Source organism: Triplophysa dalaica, chromosome 1, assembly GCF_015846415.1.
Source record: "Triplophysa dalaica isolate WHDGS20190420 chromosome 1, ASM1584641v1, whole genome shotgun sequence".
NCBI lineage: Eukaryota > Metazoa > Chordata > Actinopteri > Cypriniformes > Nemacheilidae > Triplophysa > Triplophysa dalaica.
The window spans coordinates 18,532,780-18,555,024 of record NC_079542.1 but is presented as its reverse complement, the minus strand read 5'-3'; the positions used below and the strand labels follow the sequence as shown (position 1 = coordinate 18,555,024).

General features: G+C 37.7%; 1 protein-coding gene across 7 annotated transcripts in view; it reads left to right on the top strand.

Annotated features, from left to right (window-relative positions):
- The window catches only part of fhod1 (formin homology 2 domain containing 1), a 46,399-nt gene that overhangs the window by 20,213 nt on the left and 3,941 nt on the right, over positions 1-22,245 (top strand). For 2 of the 7 annotated variants that reach the window (XM_056749590.1, XM_056749633.1), the window contains exons 4-23: positions 1,194-1,261; positions 2,571-2,676; positions 3,145-3,239; positions 5,457-5,568; positions 5,678-5,772; positions 5,881-6,024; positions 6,120-6,318; positions 6,400-6,568; positions 8,792-8,896; positions 11,329-11,418; positions 11,979-12,002; positions 12,795-12,839; positions 13,955-14,103; positions 15,413-15,508; positions 17,303-18,174; positions 18,721-18,876; positions 19,286-19,468; positions 19,754-19,873; positions 21,471-21,632; positions 21,932-22,122. In XM_056749590.1, the coding sequence (XP_056605568.1) occupies positions 1,194-1,261; positions 2,571-2,676; positions 3,145-3,239; positions 5,457-5,568; positions 5,678-5,772; positions 5,881-6,024; positions 6,120-6,318; positions 6,400-6,568; positions 8,792-8,896; positions 11,329-11,418; positions 11,979-12,002; positions 12,795-12,839; positions 13,955-14,103; positions 15,413-15,508; positions 17,303-18,174; positions 18,721-18,876; positions 19,286-19,468; positions 19,754-19,873; positions 21,471-21,632; positions 21,932-22,122 (3,181 nt within the window). The remainder of the gene's footprint in view (positions 1-1,193; positions 1,262-2,570; positions 2,677-3,144; positions 3,240-5,456; positions 5,569-5,677; positions 5,773-5,880; positions 6,025-6,119; positions 6,319-6,399; positions 6,569-8,791; positions 8,897-11,328; positions 11,419-11,978; positions 12,003-12,794; positions 12,840-13,954; positions 14,104-15,412; positions 15,509-17,302; positions 18,175-18,720; positions 18,877-19,285; positions 19,469-19,753; positions 19,874-21,470; positions 21,633-21,931; positions 22,123-22,245) is intronic. The other 5 variants (XM_056749617.1, XM_056749599.1, XM_056749625.1 and 2 more) reach the window with 5 other exon arrangements.

Genomic DNA, 22,245 nt, shown 5'->3' with positions numbered 1-22,245 from the left:
TGAAATGGTTTTAGTTAATTGCTTTTTATGTCGTTTGAATCATGACTAACCTGTTGGTCCTGTGCTAAATATGTCTGGAATGACACACACACACACACACAATGACCAACTTTCTCCTGCTCTACGTATAGTTTGTTTGTATTCATTGTATTCATCGGTTACCTCTGCAGTCCTCCCTGACTGTTTACTGGACATCAAATTTTGGATGCACCTTAACTTTTAAAATAGAAATGCTCTAAGACTGAGGTTCTCCTTATCTTCACACCCGCTACCACCCAAAAATGAAGGAGTTTTAACTTGACTATGGATAATAGCTCTGTAATGACATCTACAAAAGCTTGTAACCTTGGTGTGATATTTGATACTAACCTGACACTGGAGGCACACATCAAAAGTGTTAAATCAGCCTTCCACCACCTCAGAAATATTAGCAGGATTAGGCCTTTCCTCTCTGCGCTTGACACTGAAAGGCTTATCCAAGCATTTATCATTTGCAAAAATGTTCCCTTTACACTGGTTTACAGGCAAAATCTATTAAACGCTTGCAGCATGTTCAAAACTCAGCAGCACGGGTCTTAATTATTCAGCTTCTTGTCAGCACATCCGGGGTGTCCTATGTAACTTGCACTGGAGTTTAAAACTTTGGTTTTAACTTATAAAGCGATCCATGGTGGATTAGGTCCAAGTTATGTATGGTTTAGTTAACCCTTACGTGTCTCCTCGTTCTCTCTGCTCTGCCAATTCTCTTTCCCTTCACCAACCCCATTGCATATATTGGGTCAGCGAACATTTTCTTTTGCCCTCCCGAGGTTATGGAGTGAGCTTCCTCTGATTCTCTGTAGCGGTCCCAAACTAAGCTCCTTTAAAAAAATGCTGATAACGCACCTTTTTAAGATTGCTTACAATGTTGGTTTGTTAACTGACTGATATCAAGGGGTTTCATTGTGTTTCTTTAAATTTCTTTTACATATTTAATGTATTTACTTGTTGCATGGTTGTAGCGCTTTGAGCGTGACAAAGGCGCTTTATAAATAAAATGTTTTATTATTATTGTTTTATTTTTAAAATATCTTTAACAGTTCAAATGGTTTGCTGTGATTTACCATGACACCTGAATACAGAAGTGAATGACGTGTGACAGATATAGACATAATCTTCACTAAATTGCTCTCTTCTTATTTGGTGTTTTACAGAGAAGTTGTACAACTCTCATGGCCCTGAGCTTCGGAGGTCCTTATTTTCTTTAAAGCAGCTATTTCAGGTAAGGTGACATGAAACACACATTTTTAGGGGTGGGGTTTGTAGTGTGAATTAGGCTGGTGAGATGTGTACAGATAGTGAAAGCCAAAATAGATGTGCATGGAATGAGCGAGCATAACTTCCCACACATTCAATATATAATGAAAACAATAGCTTTTCAGCCATTCATCATTGATAGAACATGACCTGTCCAGACGGGTTTTAACAACCGGTTGTCTTAATAAAGACCACATCTTATTAGCTTGTTTAAGTCACTCACTTAAATGTCCCATGCAGGGCCATATGCACTATTTTGGAAATACAGAGGTCCAAAACGGATTTTGTCACAAACAAAAAAAATTACTTTCTTGATCTACATACAGTGTGTGCATTTTAAACGTTTGGAGTGCAAATAACATAACAATTGCTATAACCATCTCTGTCTCTTCATGTTTATCAGTAATGAAAGTAAACACATGGTGTAATGATACTGTTTATAAAAATACTACCAGATTGAAATACCAGCTGTCTTTTACAAAGGATCATAATGCATTTGGGCTTGAAATTACATAAAGGTAAGAGGTTTCCATTTTTGAATGAACTGTGCCTTTAAATTAGCTAGAGAAGTTGCAGATTTTTATTAAAAAAGGTCATCTCAAAATAACATGGAAATAGAATTGAAGAACAAGAATGTGTTTAAAAGTGATGCATTTGAATTGTTTACAAATCATATAGTTGTTTTAATAGGCTAACCACAACCTATAAACACACCTGAGTCAAAGCCACACAGTTTAGCATGAACTAAGGACGTTAAACATGTAAATTATATGTTTTTGCCGTTTTGTAGTTTGGATTACTGGATATTATCGTTAACTCAGGTTTGTTGTTTAAATGTTGAGGGAAAATGCGATTTTCACACATTTTGTAAAAACAACATGTGAATGGCTGCTAACATTTCTATAAAACGTTAAACAGTTCGCTACTTACATCGCGCTCTTTCGCAGTAGAAACCACTGAACTCGAGCTTGACTTCCGTGAATAGCACACCTTTTTTCATTTGATTGGACAGTACTCCTCGCCTTTCTTCATGTGTTTGGCCAACTCAATCATAATGACACTTAAGAGCGCTGTTAAACAGCTGAGGAAGATGAGATCTGACATCAGTTATCTAGGCATTTTCTACTAAATTGGCCTTTTTTTTACACAACAAAACTACCGAGGTTTGGACCTCGGGGACCTCAATGGTGGGCCATGGTCCCATGTGCAAGTCAGTTTATGTAATATATTTTAACTACAATATTATAATTGTAGTTGTGTTCTGTATTTTGCAGGATGATAAGGACCTGGTTCCAGAATTTGTTGTCTCAGAGGGTCTCAGCTGTTTTATTAAAGTGGGTGCCGAGGCAGATCATAACTACCAGAACTACATCCTCAGAGGTTTGAGCTAGACGCTGCATCTTCACTTGAGCATGCACAATATGTATTTTTGTTTCAAATGCTTTGTTTCTTTGAAAATGTTACATGCAGTGTAATTGCAACCTTATATTTCAACCACACAGATGATGTTCTATCGCAGTAACCAAATGTGAAATTTATATTAAACAACCCCCTTTGTGAAATGCTCTTGAAGTTTGCTTTTGCTTTTTCTTTAAAACGACTTCATCATTTTTATTTCTTAACGTGGTATATTTTATTATAGCACAAGCATAAAATGTGTGACCTGCATGTACACATCAGAACGATGCATTATTTAAAATAGTACAAAGGACTTCGCGCAGTTTGGGACAAGTATAGGCTTTTCGCAACAGGATGTTTATACTGGCTAAAGACCAGAAAACAGGAACACTTTCGGACAAATCACGAGGTTTGCCAATTCTGTATGTTAAACTCTTGCTCTGTCCACAGCTCTCAGTCAGATCATGCTGTTTGTAGATGGGATGAACGGTGTAATAAACCACAATGAGACTGTACAGTGGCTGTACACACTGAGTGGCAGTCTGGTGAGTGCCAACAACACATATAAACAGAGACAACACAATCTAAATACTGATGACTACTAGCTACTGTTGCTATGCTCCTACACAAGCTGCTTAATATAAGAGGTTCAAAAACATAATAGGTAACAGACTCAAAGTTTACAGTTTATAAAGTGTGATAATCCTTAGATTACAGGAAGTTGTTTTGCGGTTATTAGCAGATTCATTTATCCAAAGTGAATTACAAAGAATAGATGCTTCAGTATGTGTGATTCAAAGTTTCAAAATTAAGCTGTAAGGTTAACACAGAAATGTACTGTAAGTGTGAATCACACTGTGAACTAAGTCAGGTTTGACGATTTTTTAAAGAATCTGCACACATGGCTGCTATTTTAATTGAGTGAAATGTTGCTGTAAGAGAGTAGATTGCCAAAATCCACTATGCAAATACTTTTTACTCGCTTCATGTGAGACCAGAGAACAAACAAAAAATTGATCTCTGCAGTTGTTTCAGATTTTGAGGTTAGCAAAGCCCTGAAGCATGAAGCTTGGATCCTCACAAGTCCAAAATGCATGTAGTTTTCTATGTGGCAAGTGATAATATGACTAATGATGAATCAGTTTTGTGTGAATCTGTTGAGAAGGGATTTGTTCTCTTTCTGTGAAAGATTCAGTCATAATGAACTTCAGTTTGAACTCATATCCTTTGTTATCCTCTTGCCATTTTCACTTCCTCATGTAGGTAGTCATTTAACTTTTGATCTTAATAATGCAAAGATATGCCAGAGATATTACTGTACTTTACTAATGTTAGCAATGCACCTACAACTTTTCAAGACATTTAACTCTCTTCTTTGCCCACCTCCTCCCCCGCCCACTTCATCTTTGACTGCGGAGGACTTCCCTGTATTATCACTGAGAAAACTTCATCCATCAGCAAACAATTCTCAGCTACACACTACTCTCACTTCTAACATTGAACTCTCCTCTTTCAAACCCACTGACTGACACTGAAGTCACCTGACTTCTTTCCAGCCACACAACCACCTCTCCCCTTGACCCAATCCCCTCTCATCTCCTTCAGGCCATATCCAGCACACTCACACACATCATATACATCTCCCTGCTCAACGGCACTTTTCCATCCACATTCAAACAGGCCCAGGTGACACACCTACTTAAGAAACCCACATTGGACCCTCTCCTCCCATTTATTGCAAAAACACTTGAAAGGGCAGTTTTCGACCAGATGTTTTCCTACCTATCCCAGAATAAACTACTGGATGACAAGCAGTCTGGCTTCAAAACAAAGAACTCCACTGAGACCGCACTGCTATCGGTCACAGGAGCACTGCGGCTAGCCAAGGTGGAATCTAAATGCTTGGTCCTGATCCTGCTAGACCTTGAAACCCTGTCATCTTAAGGAATCTCAGGCTCTCCTCTCAACTGGTTCATATCCTACCTCTTCGGCAGATCCTTCAGGGTGTCATGGAGGGTTTCGCTGTCCACTGCTCACCACATGATCACTGGGGTCCCTCAGGGATCGGTGCTTGGGCTGCTGCTTTTTTCCATCTACACTTCATCCTTGGGAATGCTTTCCTTTAGGACTATCACTGGTTTTGCACCGGCATACTTTCTCACCCTCCTACACCCCATCAAGATCCCTGCATTCAGCAAGCGGGCAGCATCTTTTGTTACATTATCATAAGAGCAGTGAATCGCTTTCCCACTCATTCTCCTCCACAACTCCTTCCTTGTGGAACATTCTTCCTAACTCAGTCCGGTCAACCACGTCTCTCCCAACATTAAAAAAACTACTTAAAACCCATCTCTTCTTTGAATACTTGACAAACAAATGTCTCTCAACATATATACTTTCTCTCAACAGGTAGTAGTCTAGCTTTTGTTGAAACCAGTAACTTTGTATTAGCACCTATTGTATTATTGCTCCTGTACGACATATCGCTTATTGCTCCCTGAACTATCTGTAAGTCACTTTGGATAAATATCTCTGCTAAATGACGAAAAGTCAATGAAATGTTGGAGTTGTGGGGCCTTCATATATTGTTATGGATAATGTATTAGACTTTTAAAACCATGTTTTTGTCTTTGCTTACACTGTTCTTCATGATTGAACAAACTAAGTATAAGCTGTTATTGAGAGGTTTGATACTGCCATCTTCTGTTTGGGGATTGTAAGTGTAATTTTTGTCTCTCTCTTCCTTCTATTTCTCTCTTCAGTCTCGGCTGGTTGTGAAGACTGCACTCAAGTTGCTGATAGTGTTTGTGGAATACACGGAGTCAAACAGTCCTCTGCTTATTGAGGCTGTCAACATTGTGGATGGGAAGAGAGGTAAAACACAAATTTAACCCTCTTTTACTCATTGTGTTTTTGTGGTAGTTTGGTTTTTGCATAATGGATGTTTGTTAAAAGAGAGAACTGAGTGCTATGTATCTTTTAGGTGTAAAGGTATGGATGTATCTGACAGAAATTCTGTCAGCTAGGAATGGAGCAGACACAGAGCTGCTCATCTACACCATGACCCTCATCAACAAGGTACATACAGACCCTTCTGTGGCTCACAAATGTAGTTGCTGTGTTTTATAATTGTGTAGAGAAAAATCTCGATACTCCTGATGTCCATGAATCCTTGTGTCCTCCCAGACTTTAGCTGCTCTTCACGATCAGGACTCATTCTATGATGTAACAGACTGTTTAGAGCAGCTAGGAATGGAAAGCATTGTGCAGAAGCACATGACTAGCAGTGGCATTGAGGCAGATCTTAAACAACAGTTCATCATTTATGAGGTAAACTCCCATCATACGTTCATGTCAATTTCTCTGCAGGATTTCTTTACAGATGCAAGTCTGAGATGAAGTTTCTGTGTGTGTATATTGTGTAGAATGCCCTCAAGTATGAGGACGGAGAAGTTGATGATGCAGTAACAAATGTGCGAAAGGACCGAAGGAAACTGAAACCCAGCGAGCAGGAGGGCAGGAGGAGTCGGCGATCATCATCTAACAATCTTTTCGATGGAAGCCTCTGCTCGGTTCGGCCTAACTCTCCTATTGTATCCGTCTCTTCTCAAAGCCCTACTGCAGGTATCTTCAGTTCTTCTTCTCTTATAACCTTCTGCCACCTTCTGTGTGTTGACTGAATGTGTGTGTGTGTGTGTGTTTCAGAGGTGACCCGCACTGACTCTCCTCAGCTCTCGGAATCTTCTCATCCTCCTGCACCGAGCAGTCCAGACCTGAACAGCCCCACACCTGTAACATTTCACTCCCACCCCTCACCACCCCCCCTGGTGCCTAATGAGTCTGAATCAGCTGCGTCGGAGCAAGACCAGAACCTGTGAGTATTACCAGTGCTGTGCGTATGTGTGTGCATATTCGGTATCAAATGCACTTTTATTTTTAACAGTAATTTTAACATGACGTAAAATGCACAAAAGCATTTCTACACTTTCTACAAAAGAGAAAATAATTCATTTATTTATTCTGCTTTATTCTGCACACTTTACCCCTTTGTGGCAGTATAACCTACTGTAAACAGGCTTTTCAGCCTTAATTCTATATCCCGAAGAAAAATACCCAAGATAAAAAAAAATGTGTTATTTACTCATTCTGCCATTTGCCAAGACATTTTTAAGATGTCTAGATGGTTAGATTTGGCAAAGGCCATTTACCAATCTTTTATTTCATTGTTGTCTATTGCACAATGGCAACACCTTGTCTGTTTAAAGCCTTGGCTTTTCATGTCATACCATTTTGTCGAATGTCCACATTTGCAGATTTTCAGGAAATGGAAAAAACACTAATTTTTTCAATGTTTAAATATTGCATTGTCAAAGTTGACGAACACTTTTTTAATATTTTCATTTGTTTAGATATATGCAAAACCTGTGACACATGAAGGGTTACTAATAATAATGATTTATGGCAACAACAAAAATATCAGGAGGAAATAGGGAGATTTCAGAAGAACAGCAGAAATTTGCTGTATTTTGGAACAGATGATTACTTATATGTTTGTTGGAAGAGAATACAAATAAAAGAAAACAAAAAAAGGCTAAATTGAACTAAATATAGCATCTTCCCAGTTGTGTACAGATCAGAATATTTATATTTTTAATTGTAACCGTTGTTTTTTTTATTTATATTTATTGTAACCAATTTAGTCTGTGAATTAGATTTGAAAATAACATGTAATGGCCCGATGAAGTGTGTAGTGATGAACAAATGTTGTTGTCAGCCTTAGTCGGCATGGTTCAGGAATGAGTATAATTTCTCCAGACTCCAGAATAAGTTCTTTAGGTTACCTCTGTAATGCCTGCAGTACTGTGCCGCTGGCCAAAGCCGATGCTGAGCCAATGGGATAAAGTCGAGAATAAATAATATTAATTTAGTCATTTGGCAGACGCTTTTTTTATCCAAAGCGATAAAAATGTAATATTACATTTATTCATTATCTTTTTTCTTAATTGTTAATTTACTTAATTGCCGTTTGCAGTTATTAGATGGCAGACAAGATCTATCATAAATGCATTATGGCTTCTTAAAATTAGACCAGCCAATTTATACAAAATAATGGATTATAGATAATTTTCTTTGTTTTAAACTGATTCTGAGTTATATTGAAAACATAGTATTGCATCACACAGCAGTAATTAATAACTCTTTATAGTCACATAAAGCCTGGAGAGTCTATAGGCATTGTAATCAGCTTTAAGATTATAAGGTGTATTGGGGGGTTGTGGGTATAAGAGAAGTTTTGGTTGGCTGCCTCATCCCTATTTGCCCAAAGTAATGTGCTATTTTAACCGTTGCTTTTGGCTAGACTAAAATGTCTTGTTCAATCAACAGTCCTTGCACATATATGTAGAAAGCTAATATTTTATTTGGAAATCTTTTTAAATCTGCGTAGAGCTACAGGAATTCAGCCTCTGCTGATTTGTAAGGTTGAACAGGATGTGTTTGGGCTGTAAAGTCATGAACTAAGTTTAGCTGTTGACACTTTATCAGCTCATTTGATCAGTGTTTGTATTTTTCTAAAAATGCTTCCCTATTTTTTATGCGGTAACATGGCGACGCATTGCCAAAGCACACACACAAATATTAAATCCATCCCATAATTTAAAAAAATCACAATTTCTTTTGTTATGTACTGTACTCAAGCACCTTTATTTGTAGTTCTACTGTGAATTGTTTCTAAACCACCCAGATTTTTGTGATCACTTATTCTTAAAGTTGAAGTGTGCAATTTTTTGTGTGTTTGTGAATATAACATATTTATAGTTGTCTCTCTGCATAATAAACCAGGAGGGATTCAATTAGAAAAAATGACACACTTCACCTTGAATGACAAGAGTCTCTACACATGTGCCTATGCCGTGTGCCTATACCTTCGTGTTTTTTTTCTGTGGCTCTTGGTGGTTGGTGGTGTGCTCTAATGCTTGCAGATGTTTTGGTCTCGTCAACATTTTAACCCTCTATTTGTCCATCTAACCACCATCATTGTTCCACCTCTCTCTCTCCTTCCCTTTCTCCCCTCCACACTTTCATGGTCATCCACTAGGGCGCGCTCTTTTATGAGTCACTACATGTCTCACATGGGGATTTCTAGAAGGAGGTTAAAAAAAGGCAGGTCTATAACAGAGGAAACCTCCAGCAGCTCCAACAGGTCTGTAGAACATTTTACATCACCTTCTGTCTTTTGTTTGTTGGTGGTTGAAGTTCTCCTGGCTGCTGATCTGAGACCCTAGTCATTTTTTTGCTATGGTTTTACTGCGAATTAAACCAACTACATGGTTTTGTAGTTAAACCATGACTCATTTAGCTTTGATTTTAAGTTCAGGTTTCAGTTAGCAAACCACAGTATTTTCAACTATAAATTTATCTCATTTCAAACTTTTCCTAACTTACCATTCAAGCATTTTTCCCTATCCACAGTACACATGCATTATTATTTATTAATTTTCCCATTTTTTTTTAATGATGATCTTGCTTTTATTAATGTCTGCCTATTGACACACTACATCGCACACCTAAATTATGATCTAATGGTCACGTTAAACAAGTCTAACAAAAACAAATGAGTCACTTTGAGTTATTTAGAATATTTGGCAGTAGATGGAGAGTTTTTATTATGGTTTCCTCCAGAGTGTTGAATGGTGCTTCTTTTTCCAGCCTCCAGCAATGTACCCATTTTTTTTAAGGGGGTACAGTGTGCACAACACACAGAAACATGACCTGTTCGTACAAACATGACCATTTAAAGCAATATTATAGAGAATATCTCCTTAGTGTATTCAAAACCTTGCACAAATTATTTTGAAAATTAAATGACAACACTATCTGATTGTTATGTGAATCTTATTCCCGATAATATTATATACATTTTTAAGGTAGGTCTGGTGTATTTTGAGAACAAATATTTTGTGTACAATTTTGTGCTATAGTAGTGAAACAGTCATTGTTTGCATACAAATGAACAGAGCACAAAAGTAAAAGCAAATAAAAATGAAGCAAAGTGGTTACCCTTTGTTAAACTTGTTCAAATGTATTTTCAATTACAAAATTCCCTCCATTAGAAAACAAAATATATAATGCAAAATAATACATAATATAATAATTTATACATGCATAATAATAAATGTGTCAATTCTTATGTCATATTTAATATATTGTATACAGTATATTTGTAGAAATGTTCAAAGAATAGGAAGAAGGCGAACATTAAACCAAACTTGAATAAAATAAACAAACCACCAAACGAAAGTAAAATGCCGGCAGCTCCCTGCCGAATGATCGACTGCCGGCCACACAAACATAATCAAACCAAACATAATGTCCAGGCCTGGCCCTCTCTCGTCATACACTCTGTCGCTCCTCCTTTTATGCTTCTGATCTCCTCCGTGAGAGATGCAGGACTGGTGCAACGCGCAGCTGATACTCATTATCACTCGCATCGTTCCCCCACGGCTCTCGTCCCCGCCTTGCTCGTTACAATATTATTTAACTAATATAACACTCTATGTATTTCCAAATCTATATAAAGTGATTTAATATATTATGGATAGTTAATTTAGAGGAAAATATATGTGACCCTGGATCATAAAACCAGTCTTAAGTAGCGCGGGAACATTTTTAGAAAATGACAAAAATACATTGAATGGGTCAAAACTATAGATTTTTCTTTATATGCCAAAAATCATTAGGATATTAAGTAAAGATCATGTTCCATAAATTTTTGTAAACTTCCTACCTCAGATATATAAAAACTTTATTTCTGTGAGTGGATGTCCTGCCACAGTGCCCCTGATCAACAACTTCAAAAGCAATTTTGTTCTCTCAGATTCCAGAGTTTTAAACGGTTGTATCTCAGCCAGATATTGTCCTATTCTAACAACTCATACTACAATAGAAAGCTTATTTATTCAGAAAAATTGACCCATAAGACTGGTTTTGTTGTCCAGGGTCACATATTTTCTTTAAGAGTATTGTCTATCTTTGAACCTTGAAATTGAACTGTAACACAAAAGTGATGCACTTTAAACAATGCTACCTGTATGCCAACTGGCAATAGGTGTGTTCGACTGCGCAGACTACACCAATGTATCGCAAGAGCCGTTTGAAAGCATATGGAGCAGTCTGTTTTCACAGTAGATGGTGACATACACGGATTGGTCTGGGTAGCACCACTTTTAAGTCAAAAACCCAGTTCATGGGTCCAGTTCTCGCTCCGGCGTTTGGTCGCAGGGTATAAATGAAAGTGGGTGACAAATGCTTTGTCTAAACGATGCCGCACACTAGCAAAGAACGAGTCTGAAAGTCTTGTTTTGCTGTGTTTCCCTGAGAAAATTGTAAGTCATCAATGTTATCTTTTGTATATTGCTAAGGGGACAGAGCAAATTCGTATTTACTGACAAACTCACTGTACACTTGTTTGTTTAAAAATGTCTCCTGAAAAAGTTAGGGTGTGAGTTGTGGATAGTCTACTGTATAATTATAATTAAATGAATTTAAAAACAATAGAAGTCAATGGTAAGTCCCCAAAGCTGTGTGTGTGCGCTTCAGCCTTGACCTTGCACTAACTGGACTCCCTCTCTTCAGAGGTTCTTTCACAGAAACGGACTCTCCTCAGGAGAAACCTTCCCAGATGACAGCAGAGCAGCCCAGCCGCACGGAGGAAAAGAGTTTCAGGTCAGTAAGCGACTGATGCTCTGAGATGAGGACTGATAAAAGGCCAGAGAAAAAGAGGAGAGGAAGGGTATGGGGTATAGGTGGAGAAAATGCATGGCGATATTTTGTCAAGGAAATGGGATGAAACACTGGATTTTAAACGGGATGAGTCTTGTCAAAAACATTGTACTGTATATGGAAACCGTGACAGGACAGTGGGTACGTTTTTAAGGCTGTGATGTCAGGAAGATATTGAAATGTGTCTTACTAGTTTATATATCAATAAGTGTATATTAGTTATGTTGTTAGGTTTGTTTAAATAAATATTTCAGGACAAAGTGTGCTTCATACCGTTATCTTACTCCTTTCCCTCAAATATACTTTGCCTTAATGTTCTTCTTTGTCTTAAAAGATTCTGTCTTCTATTTTCACTGATGACTTCTCATTTTCTCTCTGTCTGCCTGTGTCTCTCTCTCCCTTCTTTGCATCCTCTTCTCTCATAATATTTGACACAACTCCTAATCTCTTCCTCTGCTGTGGCGTCCAACATTCCTGGACTTTTCTTCTCTCTCCTTTTACAGACAGCAGCAGGCAGACAGTGTTTGGTGAGTAGCTGCAGTGTGGCTAAAGAATGTGGCTTTTGGAGTTACAGGCACTTTCAATCATTGTTATAGTTAGTTATATTGGGAAAAACAAGTCAGGGAGGATTGGAGGAAGGGACTGCGGGCTGGAAACATTTAATGTGAATATGATCAATCTGTTTAAGTCTTATCCAAGTGACATTTCATTTCAAGGAAGAACAAGAATTTAGAGAAAGTTTGTTGAATAGGTATATTTAAATTATCCACAACTATAAGAATTTTACGTGTCACACGTACTTTGCTGTTTCACTAAGTTTTTTGTCTGTTCTTATATTAAAGAATAATTTCTGATCATATTTCTGACCTCGGAAGGTACATAATGATGAAGTTCAGGAAAGCAGTGACAAAAACATTTGGTCATCAACAATAAATAGCAATTCTTTCCTGTCTGAACTTTCCCTTCATTCTCATTTGTTTCTCATTTTCTTTGTTCTCTGTTTCATCATAAGATCAACTCATCTCTTAAACATTTGTTACAGATTTTGCCCTGTTTTTGTGGGTTCCAAACATCCTATGTTTCCATATTCATGCAAAAATAAAATATTTTTTGGGATCCAGGAAACTGATCAACCAGAATATAAAGCAATTTAGAGCTTTTAAGCGTTACAAGTCCAAAGTAGTTCAATAACCTGAAATATTCCCAGGCTCTGATGGCATTTTATATACTATATACAGCATACAGTATTATAGAGGGACCTGTGGCATGTAATAGTAATGATGTAGACTGTGAATGTGAATTGAAGTGTTTCTCTCCAGTCTAGAGAATGTGAATAGGGACTTGCCAGTTCTGAGGAATTATGCGTAAGTATCCAGCAGCTCTGTGCATATATCAGCATGCCGGCATCCGGGTGTTTGGGGCTAATTCAGCTGCTGTGCTCAGAACCTGAGGCTGTGCGTGTGTTTGTTTTTTTTTGTAGAATTTATCTATCGTATGTTAAAGGTCCTATGTGTAAAATTTTGGACAGAAATGCAATATAAAATACATAACTATGTCTTCAGATGTGTATAAAGACACTACATAATGAAGTGTTATATTTTTATGATCTTAGAAAGAGCTTTTTTACATACACCACGGTTCCCTTACACAGAATTCACCATGTTGTTTCTACAGTAGCCCTAAACAAATTATTATTATCTCTAAAAACATGACTATATCAAGATCAGCGTTAGCCACCGTTAAAACCTACATGCTGCTAAGTTTCATACACTGGACCTTTAATTAATGTAACGGTAATGATAATAGGTGTCCATACTAAAGTGTTAATGCCTTTTTTAGTTCATATTTAAGATTCTAAAACCCTGAATATCCTATTCATGCGAAGTGGCTTATTTTCACACATGCCTCAGTAAGAGTTATCACAGATTTTCGGGTACACCACAGGCTGGGAGATTGATACAGTAATATTACTGTTATATTTCTTCCTAAAGAGTTAAAGCTTAATAACTAATCATGCACTGTGTATGTGATTCTGCAATCTTCCTGACCTTAGGGAAATCTAGCGGTGCTTATGTTAATGGGTTTAGTAGGGGATGTAACAGGTGCCTGTAGTGATGGTGGTGGGCTTTGTCAGTCACTGCAGGGCTGGTTGTGGTTGTGGGATATAAGGGATTTTGTTGGATATGTAATTATATGCATTTATGTTTGAATGTATTTATATGATTGTTTTTCTCCAATGTAACTGCATGTTGTCATGAAAGCGAGATTTCCCTTTTTAATAACTTTTCTAGTAAACTGATCCTTTAATCACATTTTTATTATTTTGCTGAATGAAAAAATTCGTATTACCTTTATTTAAATGTGGCTTTCTATTTCACAATATAATTTCCGACTTGCCCTGATGGTCAGAAGGTTAGAGTCATCCCTCCATTACAGACCAATAATTTAGTGTTTATCTTTATCTCTAATGGCTTTATAGAGACACATTCTTGCGTAGTCTGGCTGCATCCCAGTTTGAGAAGAAAAGGAAGCCACAGGTCGGCAGTGTGACCGAGAGTGTGTCATCTACAGACCCCGAGACTTCATCTGCTGAAGCTGAGCAGACAGTCTCCAGCTCAACCTCTGCAGGTGCTCATACCCCCGACCTTCTGTTCCTGTCTGATTCTTCTGTCTGCATGTGTAATCTACTGTACAATACCCTACTAGGAGTTAAAATCACATTATAAAGAAGAACATTATCTCTTTGTAATGTGCCTTTTTAACCACCTTAATTTCTTCCTTCTAAATCTCTCCACCACTTTTTGTTGCACTTTCGTTTTGAGTTAAATTTGCTTTCTTGGTCACCATGTTGTCATCAAGGCTCTGGTCGTTTTCCTTGTGCAGTTACGCTTTGCTTAATCTAAACGTGTGTAAAATTTATTTGTGGTCATTTGTTGTTTAAGTTTTACTTATTTTTTTTGTCATTTTGCACGTTTTTGTGCTGTTAAAATTTTATAAAACTGTTTAGAAAAAATAAAAAACATGACAAAATTTTAAAATGGTCCCATTTAAATGGTCCCACGTGCACTGAGAGGGGCACCAACCAATCAAAACAGCCTGAGAAGAGGAAGCTCGCTGATATGGTGTGGGTGGAACATCTTCAGACACACACTCAAAGCGGGAAACCAATCACGACAGAGATTGGCTTCGTTTCCCAAAACCATCGTAGCCTAAAGTTGATCATAACTTTATTGGGGACAACGGTTCTAAGATCAACTTAAGCCTAAGATGCATTTGGGAAACGCAGCCCTGGTCAGCTTTACCAATCAGAGCGTTTCTGAAGGAGGGACTTTATATAGACCGGAAGAAATTCAGTCTTTTTGTTAGAAGAGGGACAGCGGTGGACAATAGACTTGAAATATGAAGCTTTTTTTTATTTTAATCATGAACATCCCCCTGTTAAACCACCAAAAAACATATCCAAAGCCCCAAAACATCAAAAAAACTGTCTCCTTTATAGTAAAAATGACTTTAAAAAACTGTGTGCAAAACTTAAGGAAATTAACACAAAAAGTAAGTCAATTCTATAGTTGTTTTTTTACAGTGTAGTCGGTTATCTTTTACTGAAAGTTCCTGTGGCCACTGTGATCCCTAGAGGAATAATTATCTGTGCCAAACAAACACATTCTCTGGTAATAAACTTTGTGAGGGTAAAATAAAATGCACAGCATTTACATGTGATGTGTATATCAAATATTTCAGATATATTGTTGATTTGTTTTAAGCATCATACTTTCAGACTTGTGTTCATATGAACTCCAACACAAAATTGTATTGTTTTTAAGATGTATGATAAGCATGTGTTTGTACTGCATGCAGACTGTTGACATTTTATTCTTCTAAGCGGTAGGCTGATTTGTTTAATTCAGTGTGAATGGTGGAAATGTCTGTTTTGTAGGGTCTGTTAGTGGCCAGGAGATCCAGTCGCAAGAGATAAACTTGACCAGACACACCCTGGAGCAGCCAGGAAACACACCATCCCACAATGAAGCAGGCAAGATATTTCATTCCCACTCCTCCCCTATGTGTCTATCATTCTTCATATCATCATTCTGTTCTCTACTACATCCCTGTCAGACTCTGATACATATGTCTTATGACATGTCCCGACAGAATCTTTATGTTGCCAGAAAGATATGTGAACAAACCTGTGTTTGAGACGTAAGAGTATAATCAATTTGAAAAGACTTCCTTTTTTTCCCGTTGACATACAGTAGGGAAATTCTGGCACACAAGGCAAAAGTCTTTGTATAAGGGCTGATGGAACAGCTTAAAGTTCAAGCAAAAATCGTCAATGCTCCAAAGTGTAAATATTTGAAAGAGATTCCATATCTCCCCTCCGTGGCCATGGTCCATATGACACAGCCATTAACAAACCCTTCGTCCAGGGAGTGTAAATTAGCTCAAGTAGAAGGCCTGACATGTAAACTATTTACATTTGGAGATGAGGATCTCCCTCGCCCGGTTTCCGTTTTGGCTTAATGAGGGTTAAGGCAGTTAGCTGAAAGTTAAACGCTATTAGTCTGCAGAGGCTAACTGAAAGTACAGGATGGTAGCATGTGGGAACACCGTGATCTGTGCCTGTGCTGGGCCAACTAAAGGTAAGAGGTATTGTTTATCATGCTTTTATTATGTAGGAATCATCCAAACATCAGATTGGGCTATTTAAACTGTACAGTTTTAAACTCTCATTCAGGTTTCATTCAAGAATTTTTGAATGATATGCTTTTAAATTGATCATTAGAGAATGCGTTTTTCTGGGTATCAGTGCATTTGCTAGTGCCATATATCTACCATTTGAGCTACAGGAGGTACAGAAGTTGCCATGTGCTTTTAACGCCCATTCAGGTTAGATTAAACCAAATATATGGTACAAAAACACTGAACATTGGGTATTTATTGGACAAATTTATTTGGCAAAGGGCAAACTACGTACAGCATATGACGTAATACGGCTTTTAGTTCAAATTCAAGTAGCACTCAGTAAAACAACGTTGAACAGTGCTGTACAAAAAAACTGTAAAAACATCTAAAATCTGGACAAAAGGCACATAGTCATACAAATATGCATAGAAGAATAAAAAGCTTGCAAGAAATAAAGCAAACATTGACTGCACGTTTTAGTTCATATTTGGTGATCCTTTCTTATGGTAATATTTTGTTCATTCTCTAAAGCGGTCTCGATAAACTGTGCATGTGTTGTGTATTTTCCTGCCAAGTTTTCTTGAATTCTTCTCATAGCTTAAAGGGATAGTTCACCCCAAAATAAAAATTCTGTCATCATTTTCTCACCGTCGAGTTGTTCCAAATCTGTATTGTTCTGGTGAACACAGAGAAAGATATTTTGCTTGTAACCAAACATTTCTTGAACACCTTTGACTACCATTGTATGAAAAATACGATATAACTTTTTAGTTTTGTTGAACACAAAGAAGATATTTTTAAGAATGTAGGACAGCAAACCGTTCTGGGGCACTTTTTGACTGCCAATGTCATTTTTCCTGCTATGATACTCACTGGTGTCCAAGAACTGTTTGGAAACAAAGAAATATATAAAGGTTTGTAACAAGTAGAGAGTGAGTAATTCATGACTTTTCATTATTGGGTGAACTATCCCTTTAACTTCAGCTTGTGCTCCCATACACACTAATGCAACACGCATACATGAATTTTAATGCATCTTTAATAACACATATGAATAAAATGCATTGCTGCCAGTCATTATTGTGTGCTATGAAGCTGGTATTTGAGTGTACCACCAGTGTTAAGTGTCATGTTCTTTCTCTAGAGGGTGGTGTGCACCGTCGGGGCAGTACAACAGAACAGCACAGCACCCTCTCTAATGACAGGAAGTTCATGTTGGACATGCTCTACTCCAAAAACAACACCAGCACGGGAGGTCTGAAAAGTCCCAGTCTGGAAAGTGCTCTAGAAGACAATGGCATCAGCAGTGTGGCTGGACGGCTCTCCAGACTGCAGTCTTGTTCCTCACAATCCTCCGATGACACGTCCAAGCGGGCAGAGTTGGAGAGCCTTGGAGGTAGCACTGAGACGGCTCGTGCGAGGCTGAAGCTGAGTCCACAGTACAGCATTGAAGCAGAAATGCACTCGCAGAGTTTGGAGAAGACGATGATGACACCGCTATCCAGGGGTAGTCAGGATACCTGGGGGCACCTGCAGCCCAGCTCCAGGCCTTTACACATCAAAGATCTCGACTTCACTGATTTGATGGAGGAGGAAGATATCGATGTGCTGGATATAGACACTTTTGACAATGCTTTTTCTCACGGAATACCACCTCCTCCTCCCCCAGTGCCAGGGCTGGGCTCTGCTATCCCACCTCCTCCCCCACCTCCTCCTGGGCCTGCGGGACTGGCTCCACCCCCTCCTCCACCGCCTCCACCCTTTGGAGGTTTGTGTGTGCCCCCTCCGCCTCCAGGAATGCCTTCTCTGTCTCCGTCTCAGGGGATTAATCCAGCATTTTTGACCAAACGGAAAACAGTTAAGCTGTTTTGGAAGGAGCTCAAACAGCCCGACAGTCCCAGGAAGTGCAGGTTTGGGCGGGGCACGGTGTGGGTCACGCTTGATAAGGTTGCGGTTGATACAGCAAAGCTGGAACACCTGTTTGAGTCCAAGGGAAAAGACCTACCTGTAGTGAAGGTGCGACATACAAACCTAAATGAATGAATGATGTATTTATAACAGAATACATAGATAATTTAAACAAAGAGAACCCCCGGCCAATTTACTTAAAGGAACAGTTAATCCCAAAATGAACCAGAGTAGGAAGAAATTCTTTATAAATTTCTTTGTTCTGTTGAACACAAAAAAAGATATTTAGAAGAATGTGGGACAGCAAACAGTTCTGGGACACTTCTGATTACCAATGTAATTTCTCCTCCTATGGTAGTCAATGGTGGCCAAGAACTGCTTGGTTACAAGCATTCGTCCAAATATCTTTCTCTGTATTGATCAGAACAAATAATGAATGCCTTGAGTGTAAGGAAATTATGATCAACTTTTGGGGGCCAGTCACAAAATTGTCCCTTTAAGTAAATTTAATGACTAAATACTGTTAAAATTCTGTTAAGTAACTATGGGGATGATTGCTATTTAATGTACTGAATAGATGTTTCAATTTTGGGTTTTGCTATGAAGGGCCAAGGTTTTTTTAAGTAGATTGCATTTGTGTTTTGTTTTCCACAGAAAAGTCCAGAAGCCAAGAAAGGTGCCATTCTGGTCCTTGATCCTAAGAGAAGCAATGCCATCAACATTGGCATGACTGTTTTACCTGCTTTACATGTCATCAAGGCTGCCATCCTTCACTTTGATGAATTTGCCATCACTAAAGAGGGGATTGAGGTAATGCAATCCTGATATCCACAGGGGGGCAGTAACAGCACATAAAAAAACTTTGCACCTATTTTATTATTGCTCCTCTATGACATATTGCTTATTTCTCCCTAAACTATCTGTAAGTCGCTTTGGATAAAAGCTTCTGCTAAATGACTAAATGTAAATGTAAAAGAAGATTTATTGCTTGCAGTCCAGTGTCCTGTAGCTTGGAGGCCATCTACTGTACTTGCTAATATACTACTTTTTAATGTTACAGACGTGAATGGATTCTGAAACGAACAAGAATTAAAACATTTATTGGGTGTTCTGTTGTTTTTAACTGAGAACTGAGGAACTTAAACAGTAAATTCAAACTCAGTTTAAAGTTATACTGTACAAATTTGAAATATTCACAAATGGTATCTTTTCTTTTTAGAAAATTCTGACTATGACTCCGACAGATGAAGAGAAGCAGAAGATTCAGGAAGCCCAGCTGGCTAATCCTGATGTGCCTCTGGGTACAGCAGAGCAGTTTTTGCTCACTCTCTCCTCCATCAATAACCTCACAGCCCGATTACAGCTCTGGGCTTTTAAATTGAACTATGACACCATGGAGAAGGTCAGAGCCATTTTGCAACACTCTTTAAATGATAAAGTACTTTCACTCTTAGCAAAAGAGTTCCTTTAAAGTGCCAAAACACACACACAAGCACACACCTGTGACCACTAATTCTATATTTATATGGCAAGTTGCAATGTTGCTTGGCAACCACAAACAGCCTGAAGTCAAGCTAATGAAATATATCAAATTGCGATATTCTCATCGCACTGATATATATATAAATAACCATTCTTTTTCAATCTCTCTCTGTCATCATCTTTCCTTCACACATGAATATTGCAGGAGATAGCAGAGCCCCTTTTTGACCTGAAACTGGGTATGGAACAACTTGCCAAGAACAAAACCTTCAAGCATATCCTAGCAACACTATTGGCCATTGGCAACTTTCTCAATAGCTCCAATGTAAGTGCTCGATTTCCTTGACAGTGACTTCTTATATTTATGTGAGTAAAGGGAGCAATGTTATACATTTTAAACATAAACATTCTCTCAATTTACTTAAGATTAAGATTAAGATAGAATCACCTGGTTCATAAATGTGTCATGACAAAACATGCATAGGACAACTAGCGAAGAGACCCAAAATTCAATGAAAAGATTATTAATGTTCCACCATATTTTCATCTGCACTGTTTTTTTTTTCAATGGATATGTGATACAACACTCACCAAATAAGCTTTAAATATGAATAGTTTTCTCTCATGAAAACACTGTTTTAGTCGAGAAGATATCTTGGATTGCTTTAAAGGGACCGTTTACCCAAAAATGAAAATTCTGCTATCATTTAGTCACCCTCAAGTTGTTTCAAACCTGTACACAAAGAACGATATTTGGATAAATGTTTGCCATTTCAGTTCTTGGACATCATCCATTACCAAAGGGGAAAGATATGTTTTTGTTCTGTTGAACACAAAATGAGGTATTGTGAAGAATTTAGGAAAGGAAACAGTTCTTTGGCATCTTTGACTATCATTACATTTTTCCTATATGGTAGTCAATTATGTCAACTGTGATTATTTCAAATAATTGTGATGAGACGGTTATTGAATAATTGTGACAGCCCTAGTCTCGGGCTATACAAATTCGACCAAATTGAACAATTTAACCTGTAGCTCAAAATTAGACCATGGACATTCTGGATCATTATGCTACAGCAGGGATCACAAATTATTTCCAAGGACCCCACTTTGAGAACCTCTGCTTTAATGGATGTGCTTTTTGAAGCTCTGTCATGTTGATTTCCATTTAAAGAAATAACGTGATGTCATTTTAATTTGTTTATGTTCAACTGAGAAACAAAGTCATTTACATCTAGGATGGGAATCGTGGGATTGTATCAGTAAGTTTTATTTTTGTGCATGGGTGAATTATTTAAGGGCAGGTATAGTGGCCTGGAACTTGATGGACAAGATTATTCAGCTCTGTCTTCATGTTTTGTTGTTGCTTGTGAAAGATATGATTTAAACCCTGCATGGCATATTTTCTGTGGTCAGTACGTAAGTAGTTTGCTGTCTGCTGACCCATTGAACTTTACACACACACACAGAAGCTGTCCGCACCATCATAGATTTTGTATTGTGTAGATACAAGTAAACCAGTGATTTTTTTCAAGTAATGCATGCAAGTACATATTTACACGAAATATGAAGACAAAACATTTGCAACCATGAAGATATGGATTTGTTAAGATTGCTGTTATTATGAAAGATGATTGATTATTATGAAAAATGATTACTCTTACATAGTTTCTGTACTCGCATTAATATAGACTCTGGGATAGTTAACTCAAAAATGTAAATTCTGTCATCATATACTATTATATTAATTTACTACTATATTAATATTTAGATACTGTTTATCGGACAATATATCTGTTATCGGCTTCCAATGTTAAGAATATTCGATTATCGTTATCAGACAAAATTTACACACCGGTGCATCCCTATTTAAACCTATTAGATTTTGCATGATGACTTTAGATGGTGTGTGTCTCCTGCAGGCTAAGGGTTTTGAGCTCAACTATCTGGAGAAGGTAACTGAGGTGAAGGACACAGTACACCGACAGTCTCTGCTTCATCATACCTGCAATTTTGTAGTAGAAAACTATCCAGATACAACAGATCTCTACTCTGAGATCCCTGCCATCACACAGTCTGCTAAAGTAGGTGTCTAGTGACATATTTTAAGTTTTATTGCAAACCCTTTAATCTTCAACATTATTCATAATTAGCTGAGAATGCATGATATTACTAGGCTTTAATAGTATGGAGCTGCTCAAAGCACATTTCTGTAGCATGCTTTGAAAGTATTTAAATATAAATAATTTTAATTATAAATATATAATAAACCACTGTGCTGCAGATTTCACATTTCTGTACAGAATGACCTTCAAGAGAAGAAAACGTATACAAAGAAATGTTGTTTATTGTCTACATCTATTATCTTCTTCCTTTCCTGTAGGTGGATTTTGAGCAGTTATCTGAAAACCTCGTTCAATTGGAGAGAAAATGCAAAATGTCCTGGGACAACCTAAAAATGGTGTCCAAACATGAGACTAAAGCACTTTTGAAAAACAAGATGACAGAATTCCTGAAAGACTGTACTGAGAGGATTATCATACTGAAGGTCGTGCATAGACGCATTATTAACAGGTAACATGCACGACACATTATTTAATAGAGGAGTTATTCAGGTTTTAAAATCTAAGTCTGAAATGAAAAAATTCCATTGTGGTCCTTTTTATTCTTCATGTTTGTTTGAGCAGTACAATTACT